Source organism: Ilyonectria robusta (genome assembly GCF_021365365.1).
Source record: "Ilyonectria robusta strain PMI_751 chromosome Unknown BGZ61scaffold_34, whole genome shotgun sequence".
Classification (NCBI taxonomy): Eukaryota; Fungi; Ascomycota; class Sordariomycetes; order Hypocreales; family Nectriaceae; genus Ilyonectria; species Ilyonectria robusta.
Genome location: NW_025764468.1, coordinates 151814 through 171089, shown reverse-complemented (window position 1 = coordinate 171089; position 19276 = coordinate 151814). Strand labels below are relative to the sequence as shown.

The window sequence follows — 19276 nt, the reverse complement described above, 5'->3', positions numbered from 1 at the left end:
GATGGCTGTGGAATTTTTTTTTTAAAGTTAGCTATCTCACGATTTCTAAACTACAACTGCTACAGAGCCGGCTCTTCCCCCTCAAAGCTCCCCATCGCCACATCACGACTGGCGCTGTCAAACACAGCGCGATAGCAGTACCCGCCAGCACTCCATTCCCCTAAGCCATTCCAAATCTGTCGTATAGCGCCGGAGCAAAGAGCGGGATGTAGGCGTCAACGATGTATGTCTGCGCGCATTGAAATGAAAGAACGAGCCCGGCGGCAAAGATGGCGGCTCCTACGTTCGGGATGATCCAGTGGAGCTTGTGATGGGCAGAAATTCCATACAGCAGTAGCCCCGTCGGCGTAACTACTGCTGTCGGAATCATCAAAGAAGAAAGGCAAGACCAAAAGGGACAGCGAGGACGACAGCAGGACCGACAGCGAGGAAGCTTCTGCTGGACTGCCCCCAGGAGAAGACAACGAGCAAACCAAACGGATTCAAGATTGAATCGCATCCAAAAAGTTCCTTCCGAGTCCAGAGGAAGGAAGACGCATTGAAACTAAAGTCCGAAGAGGAAGACATGAAACTAGCCAACCGCGACTTGTCGAGCCAGGTGACCGACCTGAGGCACAAGCTCTACGAGCTTAAGATGCAGTTTCTTCAACACACTGCAGCTGCTCTTTGATCCAAAACTACATCGCCAACGAAGCCGAACGATACATCCGGGAGATCCAGAAGGATTCATCTCAGTGTGAAGTCCACTATGGCCACCAACATGAACTTCGAGTCTGGGCATAGAGGAAGAAAAGAGGTGACAGCACTGACGAAGCACACGAACACGACGCAAATACCACGGCGGTATGGCAACGCAACAACACTCAACACTTCGGACGTTGGCAAAGCGCCATTGTTGGGTGTTGGCATCGGGTCTGGAGATTTTGGATGAAGGCAGCTTCGAATCAATTTGCAATACACGACCAAGACCTTTCTTGACACAAAGTTGACTGAGATTCTAGATATTGTGAAGTTCGCCTCAACCTAGCCAACGAGGTAATAATCTTGATCGTGTGGGCTAGGGGATAGTTATTGTCTGCATCCCCACACCCGTTCTCGAGGAAGCGGTCCATATCTGTTGCTGCGGCCTAAACGCAAGCGTCCTCACTGGCTGTGTATGGACTACATCGACGTCTAAGAACGCCACCGGACCGAGCCAGCGCGTTGGTTGGCACCTGTTCCCCGTCACATCACAGAGGAGGCTTGCAAGCGGGAATGCTTCATGCTCAATAGAAGCCTGCTGCAGCGTCGTATCTGGGCAGACACACCGACGACGATACCAGTGCTGCGGGATCCGTCTCTGGGACATCCCTGCCTTGCTTGGTTCTGCGGCTTCAACCCAGCCAACCATTGTTTGACTGCGCATCCTATTTGCGGCCGCTGTTACATGGTGGTAGCATTCGGGCTCTTTCGACCCGCGACCCGTTACCCACTTACCTGTACTCTCACTGCTCAGAAGGCGGTGGATTGAGGCTTCGATATAAGGCAAGGAGGTAAGGGGGTTTCTGCATAACCATCATGCCGGCATATGAAGTGCGGACTAATGATGGGCCCCTGGAGGCAGGACAGCAGTGAACCAGAAACCACCGACCAGGGTCTGGATGCCCGTATGTTCTTGGCCCACTTTGGCCTTCTTCAATTGATAGGACTTTGAGGCGGCATCACTTCTCCGTTTCAAGCTATTGTGAGGTTTATTTCGATTTTACTTGTTCCGATGACGGAGCGTGTTACATGTGGACCTCCAATAACCTGTCATATCACATGTTATGACAATAACAATGTTTGTATGTTGACCCCCATTCATGCACAATGACAAGACACGAGGCATGAAATGTAATACTACGAGATGAGCGTGGCGTGATTTGTGCAAAGCAATTCTAGCCATTTATTGGCCCCATCATCATCAAATGGCCCCTCAAGTCAAATAGGTATCCCCGGGGACAGCTCAAGTTCAGTCCGGTGCTCAGCGCCCCTGTCGTCAGTATCATCATACTTCACTCGTCACGCGACTCGCCACAAGCAACCAACCCGAGGACAGAAGTGGGTCATGACACCATCCGGCCCATCCACCCAAACAGAGGGCGCGTAGCATGCCATTGCAACAAATATTCAAAATCGGAGACATCGTCGTCGCAAGAATAGCCGCCCACTTCTTTGGTATTGCCGGGCGGGGTAGCGACGGCGGAACGAGACGGCGTGATGGTAGTACTTTCATGGGCTGATGGGGCGTTCCAGCATGTTCTGCTGCTGCAGGTGTCTGGGTTTAATAAAGAGCATGAAGGGACTCCACTTGACCGCTGTAAGCCGAACATAGAAAGCAAGCATCAACAAAGGTATGCCCCCGGTTGATTGAGCATGCGCAGAGGTAGGATGGGATTAGACTGCTAATGGTTCTCTAGCGAAACCACCAACCTACTTACTATACTCTCTTCTATAAACACTCGGATAGCTGCTAAATCCAACTACCGATACAGATGACATACATTCTGTACACTCGAGACACCACTTTGACTGTCCAGACCATCACCGCAGAGCCTGGTTCCTATACTACCAATACCTCTCCAACCATCTCCAACACCACCAGCCCGTCCATTTTACAAAGTACATTTCTCAACATCCCCACATCTATCTCTGCATTGTGAATCTGCAGCCGTTGACACCGATCCTCCATCTTAGATAACCCCCACCGTCGTCTTAGCGCCCACGCGCAAGCTGACGCTGCCCGCGCCATGCGTCACACTGACAGCTGGACGCCTATCGAGCGCCGCCAGAGCTGGAGTAGAGAGGATCAGAAGCACGAATTGCAAATGACGGGGATTAAAGATACCGAAATGGGACCAGGGTTCACGGAAAGTGGAGGCTGAAGACTCACGCGAGAGAAAATCACCCATGGGCCGGCTATGCTAAAGACTGGTTCAAGCAGGTGCACCCTTGAGAATGGTGATTTGATGGGAATTGTATGAAGGTAGGAGTAAAATTGGTATGGCGGCATTGGAAAATTTGCATACCCTCTGGCAAATACGCAGAGCAGAAGAAAATTCTTACGGTAAAAGGGGAGCAAAATTGAAGCTCGATACACTACTTGCTAAGAGAGTATAGGAGATCATGATGGCGTGGTAAGGGAGGTAAATTCGAATCTCCAGCTTACGAGAGGCGCTCTGGTGCTTCCTACAGTAGATCTGCCCGTTGGAACGTTCGGGATGGAATTAAAGCTGAGTGCGGGGTAGGTCTTGTTGAGGATCTTGCTGACCAAGGGGTTTTTTGAAGGTGGTACAAAGCTAGCATGGTACAGATTACATAGAGGGCAACTACCCGTTGGTTCATGTGTGAGGCAAGCCTCAAGGCGAACCAACTCAGCAAGCTTAGTTGGCCACAAAATTGCGAGACAGTCACAAAAATGCGAGACAATATCAGATTTGCTTGCAATTTGGTATGTCAATGTTAACCGAAGAGGAACCGGGCAAAATTTTGGAACTTGATCTTTGATGCGAAAGAGGTACTTCCCGCACTAACGGTTTTACACAATAATCCCTTGGATTGAATGTGCCGTACGCTATCCAACATCAGGCGGTAAAGTTACACCCTCCCTATACACCAACAGCCATGCTTAGGATCAACGCCATACTAATTATCAGAAAGTTTCCCAAACCCAGCCTGTGTCGAGTTCCGTCGTTTGTTTCCGTAGGAGCAATATCCGGAAGTGAAATACTTGGTGTCCCGTAAAACGTTACAGTATAAGGCTCATGAGAAGCGGTCGTGTAACTCAAGTCAACAGTGAATGATGAAGTCGATGTCGATGTTGGATCTGGCTCTGGAACGGAGACAGTCTGATTACGCTCCCGTTGCTCAGACACGATGCTCGACGGCATCGGCGCAACACCAAAGCCTTCTTCGCTGCAGACATCGGAATAATCGTTCGGATCGATTACCATCACCTGGCCCATGGCATCCACACAATATCGACAGCTGGAGCAAATGCGTAAGCGCGTCTTCGCGAAGTCTGGCCGCAGGAACTTACGCCCTGTTCGTGGGAATCCATCCAGATTCGCAGATGCATTCATAGTATTTAGCGCCGTCCTGGTCTTTGCAGTCTCGGTCTAGGTCGTTGAAGGCGCTACAGATGGAGTCTTTGCCCATGCAGTACTCGTATGGCGATAGGTCCGAGGATGCCGATTCTTGGGCGAACAGAGCCAAGGTTACGTCCATTTTCGATTTTTGGCCTCCCCAGCTTCTCTTCTTGGGGCACTTTGACGAAACGCTTGAGATATCCGTCCGGAGGGCAGTCAGGGTAGACGGTTGCGATGATTCAAGAACAATCAACCTCTCACTCCTCAACGAAAGCCCAGCAGGCGGAGCTCATTCAAATGCATGGGTTTCAAGTGCCGAAATAAACGCAAATCTGTGCCTTCGGGTTCCATGCCTATTTGAGAAAACCTTGTCCAGCCTTGACACTAGACCGGAGCAAAATTGCGCCGTCTGATGCTCTCGCTTGAGCAACTTTGGTTGACGGCTGGCCTGGCCGACAAAGCTAATACGGAAACAGGAAATGGCTCGCACTCAAGCACAAGTTCGCAATTGGCTGCTTGGATCTGATTGGGTCACACTCGGGACAGCGACGATCAAGGACCCCTGTCATCAAACAAATGGCGGGATTAATGAAATGCGTTACAGGGGGCACATGAACGGGTTGGCAGCGAGATTTGAGTGGGCCAAGGCCTAGCCACGGTTACACAGCCCCATTGCAGGCTGAGGACATGGACAGAAAAACCAGTTGCGTCCCACAAGTCGTTCAAGTCAACTCAACGACCAACACTCATTTTCACCATGGTTGACCTGACGATCGGACAAGTTGCAGCCATCATTGCATTTGGTACCGTGATTGGTGAGTGAATTTCTGAAACATGTTTTTAGCATGACATTTGGTTGACGAAGCGATCATAGCCCGTGTGTGGTGTCCGACGATAGGAACTTTTATCCTTGCCGGACAGCTTCGCGATCGTGAAACGGCAGCTACATGGTGAGTGCAGACTCTCTTCTTTGCTGCAACGCTATTTCTAACCTTTGGCCGACCAAGGACTGTTGCAGCACAACACATACAAAGCTCATATTGGCCGCTTTTGCTTCGATCTGATGCAATCAAAGACCGCGGAGTCCGTAGACCCGTCGTTGCCATCACATTAATACTGCCACTGCTAAGCCTCCTCATCGCAATAGCCGGTGTCGTAACTCCCCTTGGTCTTTACGAGTCGAATGATCCCAAATCCGAGGCCGTTACGGCTGACTTTGCGTACGTTCCGGATTCAAGCACTTTCTATGCCGCCACATCCACACGAGATGACAAACCTTTCACACGAACGTGTAGTCGTGACAACTGCTATTTCCCATGCCCATACACCTCGGATGTGACTATCATTGTAGAAGATGGTCTATCAAGAAACTGTACTTTTGTCGGGGGTATTAACGCGACTGTCCCCGATATTCTCCATGATATCTACACGAGCGGTACGCAATACGAGAGAACCACTATCTCCAACTACTTCGACATAGAGTGGCGCCAAACCACGACGCAGTACGATCGCCTTCTCGACGATGGCGCGCCGATCGCTGCTGGGATCTTCCGGCACCTCGAGACCATTGCGCTTATCGATGATGTGCGCGCTGTTGAAGGATTGGTTGTTGATGGAAAGAACGGCGGCATTGGATTCAGAAACCATACTCTTCCGTCTGGCTATCCTAGAGGCGTAACATGGACGGAGGACCTTCTGTTCTGGGAGCCCGACGTGGAGTGCGTTGACACAAACACCACTTTCGACTTTGAGGTCACGACGAGATCTCAGACTACTTCCGGTCTTTCAGTTTCCAAGTTACGCCTTACAGACAGGGGCGGTTTCGTCGATCTCAACACAACAGATCCACTGGACGATCAGCGTAATGGTGTGAACAAACCTGATCTGAGGACGAGGGCGTATCAGGCGGCATGGGCTACTAATGCCTTCTCCATGCTTTTCATGAACATTTCCAACGCCATAGATCCGCGAAAGAAGAATAAGCCTTTTGAATGGATCAACTCGGAGATTGGGAAACACTTCAGGATCCCTAGCTTGGGGGATGACGCGAGCTACTTCACGCTCGAGTTTATCGACGACTTTGGCTACCATCTTGGGGTCTCGGCGATAATCAGCGACACTGACGGATACACTGAAGGATTGTACGAGAATCCTTATAACATTACTAGTGACTCGTTTGATGCCGCAAGTGAGACTCGATATATTCCCTTGGTGTACGGACACAGCTAAAACCCTCTTTAGGAGATTTATGCCAGGGCACTCTACATGATGCACCCACCAAGCTGAACAACACTTTCGTTCTCTGCAACCTTATTAGAGGTGTCCCGGAACGAATAGATGATGGCCCGAAGATGATATTCGAGGATCAAAGTCAATGGTCCTCTCCTTTATACGCTTGCGCTTCAGCTGTCAAGGCAACAGTCAAGACCGTCACGTTCTTCCACAATGGCACAGATGCAGCCATTGATAACCTCGTGATCAAGGAGATCAAGGACAAGGATTACGGTACACAGGAAGAAATGCCGCTGTGGGGTGTCGAAGACTCGTCCCTCAGACTTGACGAATTCCAACCGATCTGGGGGCTTTTGCACTCAGCGTACGAAACGTTTCGCAATATCTCGACGATCCGTGCCCCGTCTCTCTACTTCCTAGGAACCGCGATGAATGGCTGGATCCAACAGGACCTTGACCCCCAATTCACACGCATGAACCTCCCCGCGTCGATTGTTCCTACCGGTGCTTTTCTTACAATTCTTTCAGCTACGACTTCTACCCCGCCAGATTACGATCTGACGGGTCAAACAACCTTGAGTTTGTGGCTGAAGTGGCGGGAACTGTCGAGATCTGCATCGACTATCTTGAAGTTGCTCTGGACCGATCTTGCGGCTTCCGCTGTAGTCGGGACGAAAGGCGTCATGGGTCAAAGGAATGCCCAGCCGGACGAAGCAGTGGACATATCTGTCATCCCACTGGTGCATAGAGTCCGATATCGCTGGGTATACGGCATACCTGCCTTTCTCGTGCTTGCGTGCACGGCACTCATTGCGGCGGCGGCGATTGTGTCAGCGGTGACTGGACAGTCCAGTCTAGGGAAGCTGAATTACCGCCTGAAACAAACGTCACTCGGTCGTGTCCTGACGACGCTGTTTGACCCGGCAGCGAGTAGCTTTGCGATGACCGCGGCACAGTGGAACAAGTTCAACGCAAGAAAAGAACTGGATTTCGGGTCAAGACAGCCGATACTCGCCCCGGAACCAGACTCGCAGCCGCCATCGATTCGACACGAGAGAATTCTCGTGGCAGCTGAAGGCCAAAGTTTAACACAGGAGTGCCAGCCCTCGGAGAACCAGCAGGTTCACGAAACGAAGTATAATGCACAGAGTGGATAAGACGGAAGTGTATCCGGCAAAAGTATGATAGTTGGTGTTTCGTTGCTGAACCACTTACTACGTGAGAGGGATCAATGGAGACAAGTTTTCGAGTTAATGCCCCTTTATCACGCTTTGATGACTGCTTCCACAATCCCGATCCGAGTCCTCGTCGTTGATCCAAAACTTGACAACCTCGGATCCCGCTTCCGACAAAGCGCGGCCCACTGATGCGCGAGCGTTCCAAAGAACGGTTGAAAGTCATCCAGAATCATGCCAAACCCAACTAGGCCAGCGTGAAATACACCTCTCTGTTTCCTTAAACGAGACAGCCGCGCTGTATATAATGCCGTGTATGTAGCAGTCGCCGATTAAGGCGTGGTTCCTATTGTCGTTGGCGACAAGGACGAATGGCACTGATAAGCCGTGTAAGACGGCAATCTGCTGGCCGGGCCGGGATGCATCGAGGTAAATTACCAGGAGGTAAATTACCAAAACCCCTAGGTAAATGACTGTCATAAACCCGAGGTTTATGACCGTCATTTATCACGTGCTTCCAAGCACTATTTGGTGACTACGGAAATATTCGTCAATGCCATGAAGTTTAGGACGGCCTCCCCGATTGGTCATATTGACTCAGTAATGACCATAAATAGTTGTTGTCGGTGAAGAAATCTCAACAGCAAAGCATCGGGGGGTGATGAAGCCTCCTCAGGGGTCGCAACAACTCATGGTCTTCCCCCGCTCCAACCCCTTTTGGGATACTCACTAAACCCAGTTAGGAAGGAGGTTTATGACGGTAAATTACCCGTCAGTTGGGGTTTATGACGTCAATTGGTAACTTGGGGTTTATGACGTCAAAAACGCATCCCTATGGCCGGCATGGGCGTCCGGCGGTATGAGACTAGCGTACCCTCGCCTCGTGACGCAGAAGCGTCCGCAAGAGAGTCTTTTAGCTAGTGAGACGGCCGTGTGCTAGTCAGGGCTCCGATCAAATACACCAGATATACCTCCGTACACGTTGATCAATTTGGTTGATCAACCGTCCACATACACCCATTACACCGAGCCCCTGCTTAAGGGATTTTCCGGTGATCCGCCGGATCCGGTGATCTGCCGGACTTACACCCACCTGCATTCCTGACATCAATCAAGAATAATTCCACAACCACAATGCCAAATCGTCTGAAATTAAACAAATGACGAAATTGCACCAGTTAGATTCGTCTCAATCTATCTCATAGTCATGAAGCCATCGTGGCCGCTTGCTATTCCGCTGCGGCCGCCCTGAGCTCCGAAATCCAACTACCATCTCCCGGTCACTCTCAACAACTAAAGAGGGCCTTTTCGGATGAGCTGTGAGGATTGGGGTGGTCGTTGCCTTCCCTTTTGTGTTGTCCTTTGGTAGGTCTGGTGCCTGCGATGCTACCGACGGCCCTGGTGTGGGCGGAAGAGCGACGATTATTTCGTCTCGAAAGCCTGGACTCTTCTCGCGAGCTTCAGAAGCCACCCGTCGTTCATGCTGTATTTGATGTGCCATTTCCTGACTGCGACGTTTCATTTCTTGTCGGATTTGCCGATTGGTCTCCTCTTGCCGCCGGGCTTCCTTTATCTGCCGCTTTCTCTGTGACGGTACAAGGGCACGAACGAGGTCGAGTGCGACTTGGGCAAAATGATTGTTTACAAGGAGAGAAAGAGATTCCTAAGGAAAGCTCTGACTTAAGCTATTTATACAATGTTCATAAAATGAGACTATTCATAAAGTATGAAAGTCACATGATCGTTCCCTCACATTCTCTCCATTTCCGCCCCCCGTTCCCTCCTCTTCTCCAACGCGAGAGCTTTTTGCTCTGCCGCCTGCTGCCGTCGTTGAACTTTTTGCGTTTCCTTCTGCAAAGCTTCCTCTTTCTTTTGAGTGTCTATCGCTACTTTCTTCAGACCAGCTTGAGCGACTTTTACTGGGCTAAATACCTGAGATGAATTAGGATCTATGCGATCAAAAAGATAATCTTTCAGAGCTTTACCACGCTATCTGCGCTGCTTCTCATGAATAATTGTCTCGCGCAGTCCCTTATTTTGAAGGCTTTCGATCAAACGGCATGAGACCTGCCCATTTCCACCCACTCGCAGTCTTCTACGGAGAGAAGGAAGTCTCAAATGCATTCTAAAATAAGGTCCAGAACTCAGATTTAATAGACCAATAATGCCCTGTGTTTTTGCCATTCAGTGGATAAGCTGATTTGTAGATGTGGTTGAGAGGGGGCTGAATAACAATGTCTAAGGGGTGCAGCTAATGCGTGGAATGAGGGGGAAACACCGCAACGATAATCCGGTGCTGGTCACACCACTCTATAAAGTCCATATGAATATGGTTAGAGTGCCCATCGGTAATGAGAAGGCGATAATCACGACTGTTTCGAGCTTTCGCCTTGGTAAAGCGATTGAAAATACTTATCAGCCACTCCTTTCCAAGCTCGTGATTCGTCCACCCCGTTTCTAAGGTTGTAAAGAAGTCGGATTGATGCTCCGGGTCAAATTACGTGAGCCAGGAATACTGGACTTGCCCTGGATTGCCTTCGAGATGAGGAATGGAGGCAGCGACGTCACGTCCTGGTAGACGCACGCCAGGAACGTAATCTAGGATCGGTTGCCATCTTGTGCTACGCCGAGCAATTTGCCTTACTTTTGACACTAAGGGTAAATAATCTTTTCGTTCGATTGATTATTCCCAAGAGAAATCCTTTCTTGTCCACATTATACGTGTTGCAGAGCCGTATGTCATATTTCTCGATTTTCGCGCGGATCTTCCATCATCAGCACCGAAATAGATGCTTTGCACATTAACTTATAGGCTCAAAGTAAGCTTTATACCTGGATACATTATCATCTCTCTTCCTTGCGATGTCCAGCACATCGAACCAGGTGTAACCGAGCTCATCACGATTGCGTTGAACGAAGCTGTACGGCCAGCTCTTTCCGACCTCGATTTTCGCGATATCCTGAGCGAAGTTCTTTATCATAGGTAGGGTAGCGGGGATACCATGTGATGAAAGCTTATGAATATAGGCAATAAGATCCCGTTCTTATTGTTTTGATAGACGTGACTTATACAATCTGTCAGCATACCGTGTTGACCGTTGTTTGCTTTGATGTCGGCGTCGCAAGGTAGTCTCGTCGCAATTGAAAAGCCGTGCACTCTCAGCATAATTAACTGATTCCGACAACTTCAGGAAAGCAAGTGGCTCATCAATCGGCGCCATGGTTGCTGAGTTATTGCCGATTGGTGTCGAGTACCGGTAGATATCGCTATGAACTCTCACGTTGGGTTTATCATTATAGAGAGAATGATGACCTGGAGCAGTCTGCTTGGGCCTCCTTTAAGACGCAGGACCCTGGATATATATGTTACTGATGCGGTTGTTGAACAACTAATACCCTGACTCGCTGCAAGCAGTCAATCTATATTGTCCTTTTCTTCCCGTATCTCTTCACTTCAGCGCCGGCGCTGTTTATTTTATAAAATTCCCCCCCAAAACGCAGTCCAAGTCGAGCAGATGGCCTCTCTCCGGATGCCTCCAGCCAAACCCGGCATTTTTCGAACCACCTTGACTCGACTAGGCATTTCTCACGACTCCTCTGAGAAAGTCCAGGCTTCTATTGAGGCCGAAAGCCTCTCGGACGATGGGTCCATGTGGTCCAACGGGCCAGACAGGATCGAAGACGAGAAAGACTTGGTGACAAAGGTGATCCATGCCGACGACGACCCTTCGCTCAATCCATGGACCTTCCGGATGTGGTTCATCGGTGAGTCCACTCCCAAATCGTCGGCGGCGTTACTGATATTCATTTTCGTAGGTATTGGCCTGGGCATCTTCGGTGCCATTATGGAGACGATCTACTTCTTTCGCCCCGTCACACTGGACGTGTCCAACATCTTCCTCGCCCTCTTGAGCTACATTTTCGGCACCTTCCTGGAGTGGTTTATTCCGAAAACAGGTTTCATCGGGCGGTGGTTCAATCCTCACCCGTTCAATATGAAGGAACACGCAGCCATGGTCGTAATCGCCTCGTCGGGGGCCCAGACTGCCCTAGCCGTCGAGGTCATTGCCGTCCAGAGGCTGTTCTACGACAGAGCGCCAAACGTCCTCATCTCCATCCTGCTCGTTGTCTCCTCGCAGTGTGTCGGGTATGGCTTTGCCGGACTACTTCGCCGAGTCTTAGTGTATCCCACCAAGATGGTATGGCCCAGCCTCCTGCCGATGAACACCTTGCTGGAGACACTCCATCGCGACCGCAGGGAGACAAGGAACCGCCTCCGCTTCTTTTGGTGGATCCTCATTGCCGCCTTCGTCTGGGAGGTCCTACCCGAGTACGTCATGCCGATTCTGACCGGTGTCAGCGTCTTTTGCTTGGCGAAGCAGGATAGTATGATCTTCACCAACATCTTTGGTGGATCTAACGGCAACGAAACCGCCGCTCGCGACCTTGACAAACAGCCTGGCTGGGTATATCATCTGCATCTTCCTGTTCCTCGGCGTCTACTACGGGAATGTATGGCAAGCTCGAGACTTTCCATTCCTTTCCCAGCTTCTGTTCTCTCAAAATTCGACGAGTTCCAACTACGTCGTGTATAACCAGACGGAAATACTCAATGACGAGAATGTGCTGCTGCCGTCTGCACTGGAAACCGAGGGCATTCCTTTCTTTGCGGGGACTTATGCCATGTTCCTCTTTACGACCAACCTTGCTGTCACTGCAACCGTTAGTCATCTCTTGCTCTGGAACTGGGATGATCTCAAGACTGGGTACTCGTTCCTCTCGCCCAGCAGCCTTCGGCAGCTGCTCTCCCCACGGTCATGGAACCTAAGATTCTAGCAATCTCAAGACAACAGCAGCCGAGATATCGATGAGGAAAAAGATCCCCATTACCAACTAATGCTGGCATATCCTGAATGCCCTAGCTGGTGGTACGCCTGTATTCTCATTCTATCCGTCATCATGGGTGTCGTTGCCATATACGCGGCAAAGTCGACTCTTCCCTGGTACGGGTTCTTCACCAGCCTCGGTGTGGCTGGAACCTTTATCCTCTTTTTCGGCGCGCAGGTCGCACTTACGGGATACCAGGGGAACGTGCAGCCGATCGTGCAGATGATTGGGGGTTACCTCCATCCTGGCCAGCCGCTTGCAAACATGTACTTTACCCTCTTTGGGTACAACTCGGTCATTCAGGGCATCAGTATGGTGCAGGACTTGAAGTTTGGGCAGTACGCAAAGCTCCCGCCGAAAGCGACGTTCTGCGCCCAGGTCGTTGGTACTCTGGTTGGCGCTGTTAATTATATCATGATGGTCGAAATCACCACCAACCAGAGAGACATTCTCTTGTCCATCCAGGGTACTAATATCTGGTCCGGTCAAAACATTCAGCAGTTCAATTCCCAAGTACGTCACCCACCCCTGCTGCTTATCATGGACTGAAACTAATCGCTTAGGCAATTGCATGGGGAGCTCTAGCCGAGGAAATGTTCTCCCCAGGCTCTCGCTATGGACTCATACCCATTGGTCTGCTCCTCGGCTTCCTCCCGCCGCTCATCTTCCATACACTTCATCGGGCATATCCGAGAATCGGCTTCTCCAAGATTAACACGCCCATTATCCTCGCCTACGCGGGAATTCTCAGCGTTGGGATCTCGTCCTCCATGCTTTCGTACTTTGCCATCGGCTTCGCGAGCCAATTCTGGCTCCGTCGATGGAAGCCAGACTGGTTCATAAAGTACAACTATGTCTTGGCGGCCGCGCTCGATGGTGGCACGCAGATTCTTGTATTTCTCCTCACGTACACCGTTTTGGGTGGCGTTGGTCCAGAAATCAAGTTTCCCAAGTACCGGGGCAACAATGCGGATGGAAATTTCGACTACTGCATGAGAGACCCGGGGGCTGGTTCTGTGGCCGCGGGCCCGATAGATCTGGACGGATAACTGAGCGGCACGAGAGGGGTATTACAAGTCCAGGGAGCTACTACGAGGAAAAAAGAGCATGCTACCGGTAGGAGCGAGTTGAGAACGAGAACAACCCGGACGAAACGGATTCTCAAGCTTATTATTACTCAGCAGCAGTGAGGAAGCGAGGATATCGCGGCGCGGCGTGGGCGGCGTGGCGCTGCGTCATTCTGGCAGGATCCAAGCACATTCATGGAACGGCCTTGTATCGATCTAGATCATCCTTAGCTAAGCATACCGTAGTTCCTACCTCTTCTAGCAACTTGTTAACCCAGATTCGAAGGACTTGTATCCGGGAGGTGCTTCCGGTGACTCAAGCCTTGCGAGTTCGTCTACTGTAACACCCTCAGCCGCAGTGCAACTTTGGAGGCAGAAAAATTAGAGTACGACCACTAAAAGTGGTTAGCCGAATCTAGCAGAGGTGCTTGAGGCGTTGAGAGCTGGCACAGTGGAATGTCCTTACGGCTTTGAAGTTCACTCGAGCATGGATAAGGCTAGTCAATGCTGCGATAGCCTCATGTTGCAGTCGCCTGAAGCTTCTACCAGGACCCTGGCTGTTTTTGTTGCCTCCTGACCAGTTCCGAGATTATTTTCTTCGATTGTTGCCTCATTGAGAAGTTCCAACCTTTCCTCTACAGCGACTACGTAGTAGAGCACCGTATTCGAGATGTCCTGAGCGATTAGCCGCTCAGTTGGCGGCAATACTACCTCGGTTAGGATTAGTTGTTTGATGTCCTTGATGTTTCGCGGGGTCAAACGACGGTGCGACGAGTACTACCCCTTTGTTAGCTTGATGGGTAGTCTGAGCGCCATCGTTTCGGCACTTGACTAGCGCAAGCGATACGTTTTAGAATTAGTCAACGGAGTGAAAGGCTTGTGCTAGCGCAGTTAAAAAGAAAAAAAAAAAGATCAGGGGCTCCGACGCTCTAGCACTCTTTCAGCGAGGAGGCTCATGATACACTATCTCAAACGTCAGGGGATGACGGAACAGAATGGTGTAGTGGCTGACTCATGCCTCGACGACAATTGGTAGCTCCTACTATCTATCCTCTGTGCGACTACAGTTGACTCTGGGTATTTTTAGACGTTGTATCGTTTCAAGCCTTGAAATAGCTCAAACATTACCGACAAGGCCGGGGCCCTTGTCAACTAGTAATATGATTTAGGCTGGTTACTATTGGCTAGTTGGGATTTTCGAACGGTGGCATGTCCCAAGGGCTGTTAACTTTCATACATGTTGGGTTGAGTATAAAAGGATGGAGTTTCTCTCGAGTTGGTACCCTCGATATCACAATCAACTCAGATCAATCAACAGTCCGAGTCTTATCAACACTCCACCATATTCTTTTCCCAATGCATCCCACATATCTTCTCGCTGGCCTGGCTGCAGTCATTCCTGCTGCCTTGGCAGAAGAGCTCCGTGCAGACGATGTACCATCAGCATGCACGACTATCTGCCAGCCCATTGTCGATCTTACCAATACATGCGATATCGACCCCAACGAGACCGACAACGATGATGACAAAAGAAGGAAATTGCGCCTCCGCGAAAGCAACGAGTCTGATGAAGAGGCTATCGAGGCAAACTGTATTTGTACGAATACCAGCTTCGACATTGCTGCCGTGATGGCGCTCTGCGCGAGCTGCATGTCCCAAAATAGCCAGTCGACAGAAGGTATGGACTCCTAAAATAGCACGTTCGAGTATGGCTACATGTAGATAGCTAACAGTCAAGTAATAGATGTCGATAAGATCATGTCGCAATGCTCTTTCACATCCACTTCGTACGTGGCCTCAGCCACGGCCATAGTCTCAGGCATTCAGGTCGAGGCTACAAAGCCAGCCACGACTGGGGCTTCTGAATCTACTTCCACGAGTGGTGCGTCGTCGTCCACCGACTCCGCTACCGGTGGCGCTGGGAAGATGGCTGTGTCCATCATAGCTGCTGCAGGGGCCGGGTTAATATTCATGTTGCAATTGTAAAGAAGCTCCAGTAGGGTGTTAGGAATAGTGTCTTAGTGATGAATCAAATTGAATATGTTAGCGAGCCAACAGTATCTCTTTTCTAGTGGTAACGGTGTCGTAGGAAGGGCCGTGCCGATTTAAATGACATCACTAGTCACTAGCTCTCATCGACCTCTGTGTCTCGAGTCTTAAATAGTGCACCGGTTGCATTCTAGTAGCGCTGTTGTGGCCCCCTGAGTCGGAAGTTATTTATTACAGTAATTCACTCAAGCACAAGCTGTTCGCTGTCGATTCCGATAATGGCCTCTTGCGGGTCCCTAAGGCCGCCGCGAACCAGGCAGGTTGCGGTGAGGGTATATCTATCCCTTTGAAGAAGGATGGCTTGTGAGTCCAGACCCTACTGTACTGGCGTTTTCTAACCCTCTCCACAGAACCATCCAGATGGTCGAACCTTAAGTCACATTCGCGCGTGGCAAACCGATGGCGGCGACATTTGCTCCAAATGAGTTCCTTAGAAAATGGCATTGGAACAAAAGAGTGCTCTCAACCACAGAAGAGATGGAACGAAAGCTGAAGGCCAGCGAAAACGAGAGGTTCAGGCTGTACATCGAGTTTGCGAGAGCTGCTGCATCCGCCGCGGACCGACAACCACAAATTCATGATTGCCTGTTACAAGTGCGAGGACTGGTTGTCCTAGAGGCCGGAAGAGAGAGCCCTGACGCCTTGCGAAGACCGACCACCTGCTTCGAAGGCGCCATGGTCTCCCTTCGCCATGTAACCATGGCCGCAGCACAGACCTCAAGAGTTCCGCCGAGCACGCGATGGGTGTCTTTCGACGGTTGGGACTACAACGGCATGAAGGAGCGTTTGCAGGGACTGCTCGCAAAGATCGACAAGTCTGTACTTGTGCGCCACGCCGAGCTCATCAAGGGCCAGGAAGTTACCATGAGCCAGCCCTTCTCGGCGGGCCAGTACTGGATCCGTTTCGAGATGATTGCCGAGGACGGCAGTCTGGTCATTGCCGAGTTCGCTTGCCTCGGCATCCTGACACCCCGCCTACGGTCAGTGAGGGAGATGAACTATACGCCATTGCCTGCGAGGTCGCAACGATGAAATTTGTGAGGCAAAACCTCCCCGCCGTTACTATTCCTCGTGTATACGCCTATGAGGGCCCAGGGTCGCAGCTTGCTGCCGATGCCGGTGCCATATACATGCTTTTGGAAGGCTTCTATGGGAATACCTTGCAAGATGTTGAGTTCGATATGTGCAACCTATCGGTAGGTGGTTCTCTAATTATACCACCCCAGCTCTGCCTTGCTTCCTCTTGTTTCTGCCCTGATTCGTTTATTTTGCCTCAAGTATCCACACAGGCAACATCAAAGGCATAAAGTCTGCTGCGAAACTTCTAACTAGATGCAGGTTGCAGCTCAAGAACATATTATGACCCAATGGACAAGGTACAAGCAGAACTGGCGACCTTGGCGTATCCTTGGATCGGTTCCATCTCTTCCGTATCAAAAACGGGAGAGCCTATTATTGACAGGTTGGCCACCGCCTCGGCCGAAGAGCTTAGGGACGAGGGGCCTTTCTCTAGTGCGGCTGAGTATTTCACTGCCGTTGGAGACGCCGCAATCAGCAAGCTGGATCTGTCCGATACGGATTTAAAAGGCAGTTCAATGTCCTTTACCAGGCTGGGTGCCTTTGTCTTTCGCGACATCGTACATAACACTGCATTATTCGAGGACAGTGACACTGATGGGCGATTTCCCCTCAATCATATGGATCTTGGCACACGGAACATCCGTGTCGACAAGAACTTCAACTTCCTGGCTATCATCGACTGGGAGTTCGCCCAAACCGCCTCCTGGCAGGTCAACCACTACCCCATGCCCTTTCCGTTGCTGGGGTCAGAGGCGGAGATTGAAGGCATTCTTCAGGATCCCAATCACCTTGCGCACAGAAACGTGTCGCGGCAGGAGTCTGCTCGAAGAATGTACACCCAGAAGTTCCGAGACGCCGAGATGGAACTTCGGCAGAAGGGACCGTCCCTCGGAGGGTCATTCGCCAAAGTGTTGGACAGCCCGGCATCAAGAATATATGCTTGTTTCACCAAGCTCGGCGGCTTGCCGGAGGCGGATGCGAGCCTCGTCTACGAGATGGTGCGGCTTGCCTTTGGGTTGGATGCCAAGGAGACGGAACGGTATCTTCATAAGATAGACTGTAAGGCGAGAAGATCAGAGGGCTGTCGAGGGCAAGGCAAGTAACTGCTTGAGGGACTGTGAAGCTTAAAAGCATATATCGACTTGTGAAATCACAAACCTGCACCAATTTGAATGGGAGAAGATGGGTACCGTATATTCGGGACAGCCGTACCATCGTCCTTGCCGTCCTGCCTTGTACCGTTGATATTGCAACTCAAGAAATTCTGGCCTTTGCAGAAGAAGCCGACAAGATGGGCGAACGTACCCTTGGCATTCTCACCAAACCTGACTTGGTGAGAGAGTGCAGTGCTAAAGCTGTTGTCTGCAATTTAGTACAGGGAACGAAGCGGCCTCTTACATTGGGCTACTACGTTGTTCGAAATCGAGGTGGCGATGACGACCAAGTTGAAGACTACAATGTACATGAACGAGAGGAGATGTTCAAAGAAGACCCCTGGCACTTATGGCCGGATGACCGTGTGGGCATCGACGCGTTGCGTGAGAGGTTGCAGGAGCTGTTGGGCCAAATCATGGACAAGGCTTTCCTGAAACTTCGAGCGGAAACACGCCACATTCTTACACATACTCAAGAGAGTTTGGCAAAACTTGGACCTCCGCGACAAACGGAGCGAGAGCAGCAACAGTATCTGGCGGCTGTGGCAGGCAAGTTCCAGGCTATCGTTCGAGCCGCGCTCGATGCCGATTACTCGGTCTGCTGTGATCAATATCTCGGAGCAATTCAGCCTTCAATTTCAGGCCTGTTCTCATGCCTATCGCTTTGGCGGGTCCTCAGTCGAAGAAGGCGCCCTGGCATTCCCAAATGACGATCGCCAATCCTATGACAGCGAAGGCTACGATGGCAATCACAGCGAAGCCGCAGCACTCCCAGATGAGGATTTCCAAGGCTATAATAGCGAAGTTGATTCATCTGATCAGTTTAAAACTGAAGAGTTCCCGGATTGGATGCTATTATCGTAAGAGAAGGATCAACACCCGAACCTAAAGCAGGCATCATGGCCTGGATTTCTCGCATGCATCGGCGTTTGCGAGGCCCGGAGCTGGGAACATTCGGGCTGCGCTTGCTCTCTAATGCCTTCTGCGAGCAATCTGTGAGGTGGGGTTCTATGACAAAACAGTATCTCAGCAAGATTGTTTTAGTCACCCACAAGTTTATCCTCAAGACTCTGAAGGAGGTCTGTACGGATTCCAAGGTTCGCGAGGAACTCATTTCTATTATTCTAGGCGAACTTCTCGACAGGTACGCCAAAGGCATCGATCATGCCATGTATTTGGTGGATGTCGAAAGAGACAAATGGTGATACGTGAAGAACCAGTCTTGGGCCTGGTGCTTAAGACTGGCATTATATGTAACATCACGTGAGAAAGGAGACCTTATGCTCCCGTCCTCAATTGTAGTCTTAGCTCGTCATCCATCTTTCTGCATCTACATGACAACCTCACTTTATGTGACCTCCGCGATATATTCGCATCACTCTGGCTCAGCGCTCCTAATAGTGCAATCAGTCCGTCTGGACGCCTCAGACTGGCCATTTAGTCCGTTTGACTAGGCTAGACTAAACTAGCAGTCCGTCTGACTTTGGTCGGACTGGACTAGCAGTCTGACTGAGATGTGCAGACTG

At 50.6% G+C, this 19276-nt stretch overlaps 8 protein-coding genes across 8 annotated transcripts; 6 read left to right on the top strand and 2 right to left on the bottom strand.

Moving 5' to 3' along the window:
* Positions 1 to 38: 38 nt before the first annotated feature.
* Positions 39 to 977, bottom strand: BGZ61DRAFT_463023 (uncharacterized protein). The gene has a single exon (XM_046247373.1). The coding sequence runs from the start codon at positions 497 to 499 to the stop codon at positions 161 to 163; it is 339 nt and encodes a 112-aa protein (XP_046096523.1). The 5' UTR covers positions 500 to 977; the 3' UTR covers positions 39 to 160.
* A 1403-nt stretch (positions 978 to 2380) lies between these two features.
* On the top strand, positions 2381 to 3055 carry BGZ61DRAFT_143995 (uncharacterized protein). Its single transcript, XM_046237308.1, has 2 exons — positions 2381 to 2640; positions 2716 to 3055. The coding sequence occupies exons 1-2, from the start codon at positions 2514 to 2516 to the stop codon at positions 2901 to 2903; spliced, it is 315 nt and encodes a 104-aa protein (XP_046096522.1). The 5' UTR covers positions 2381 to 2513; the 3' UTR covers positions 2904 to 3055.
* A 571-nt stretch (positions 3056 to 3626) lies between these two features.
* On the bottom strand, positions 3627 to 4245 carry BGZ61DRAFT_485167 (uncharacterized protein; the record flags this gene model as incomplete). The annotated part of the gene is made up of 2 exons (XM_046249680.1): positions 3627 to 4005; positions 4058 to 4245. The coding sequence occupies 2 exons, from the start codon at positions 4243 to 4245 to the stop codon at positions 3627 to 3629; spliced, it is 567 nt and encodes a 188-aa protein (XP_046096521.1).
* Positions 4246 to 4728: 483 nt separating this feature from the next.
* On the top strand, positions 4729 to 7809 carry BGZ61DRAFT_402461 (uncharacterized protein). The gene is made up of 4 exons (XM_046243092.1): positions 4729 to 4921; positions 4981 to 5056; positions 5114 to 6294; positions 6348 to 7809. Exons 1-4 carry the CDS (start codon positions 4864 to 4866, stop codon positions 7493 to 7495), a joined length of 2463 nt encoding a protein of 820 aa, XP_046096520.1. The 5' UTR covers positions 4729 to 4863; the 3' UTR covers positions 7496 to 7809.
* A 3354-nt stretch (positions 7810 to 11163) lies between these two features.
* BGZ61DRAFT_499367 (OPT oligopeptide transporter protein-domain-containing protein) lies at positions 11164 to 13449 on the top strand (the record flags this gene model as incomplete). Its single annotated transcript, XM_046251393.1, has 5 exons — positions 11164 to 11278; positions 11330 to 11923; positions 12036 to 12327; positions 12367 to 12913; positions 12964 to 13449. The coding sequence occupies 5 exons, from the start codon at positions 11164 to 11166 to the stop codon at positions 13447 to 13449; spliced, it is 2034 nt and encodes a 677-aa protein (XP_046096519.1).
* Positions 13450 to 14823: 1374 nt separating this feature from the next.
* BGZ61DRAFT_593493 (uncharacterized protein) lies at positions 14824 to 15453 on the top strand (the record flags this gene model as incomplete). Its single annotated transcript, XM_046256796.1, has 2 exons — positions 14824 to 15145; positions 15212 to 15453. The coding sequence occupies 2 exons, from the start codon at positions 14824 to 14826 to the stop codon at positions 15451 to 15453; spliced, it is 564 nt and encodes a 187-aa protein (XP_046096518.1).
* Positions 15454 to 16215: 762 nt separating this feature from the next.
* On the top strand, positions 16216 to 17699 carry BGZ61DRAFT_499365 (uncharacterized protein; the record flags this gene model as incomplete). Its single annotated transcript, XM_046251392.1, has 3 exons — positions 16216 to 16460; positions 16502 to 16712; positions 16893 to 17699. 3 exons carry the CDS (start codon positions 16216 to 16218, stop codon positions 17697 to 17699), a joined length of 1263 nt encoding a protein of 420 aa, XP_046096517.1.
* Positions 17700 to 17788: 89 nt separating this feature from the next.
* BGZ61DRAFT_368317 (uncharacterized protein) lies at positions 17789 to 18955 on the top strand (the record flags this gene model as incomplete). The annotated part of the gene is given in 3 exon segments (XM_046241879.1): positions 17789 to 18346; positions 18372 to 18571; positions 18586 to 18955. Coding segments are annotated over 3 exon segments (1128 nt in total), but the record flags the coding sequence as incomplete, so codon positions are not given.
* Positions 18956 to 19276: the final 321 nt, after the last annotated feature.

Excerpts from the sequence above, each read along its gene's own strand:
- BGZ61DRAFT_463023 (XM_046247373.1), bottom strand. The coding sequence starts at position 499 with ATGCGATTCAATCTTGAATCCGTTTGGTTTGCTCGTTGTCTTCTCCTG.
- BGZ61DRAFT_143995 (XM_046237308.1), top strand. The coding sequence starts at position 2,514 with ATGACATACATTCTGTACACTCGAGACACCACTTTGACTGTCCAGACC. Across the intron at positions 2,641-2,715 it reads CAGCCCGTCCATTTTACAAA|ATAACCCCCACCGTCGTCTT; the intron begins GTACATTTCTCA and ends CCTCCATCTTAG.
- BGZ61DRAFT_402461 (XM_046243092.1), top strand. The coding sequence starts at position 4,864 with ATGGTTGACCTGACGATCGGACAAGTTGCAGCCATCATTGCATTTGGT. Across the intron at positions 4,922-4,980 it reads TGCATTTGGTACCGTGATTG|CCCGTGTGTGGTGTCCGACG; the intron begins GTGAGTGAATTT and ends AAGCGATCATAG. Across the intron at positions 6,295-6,347 it reads TGACTCGTTTGATGCCGCAA|GAGATTTATGCCAGGGCACT; the intron begins GTGAGACTCGAT and ends AACCCTCTTTAG.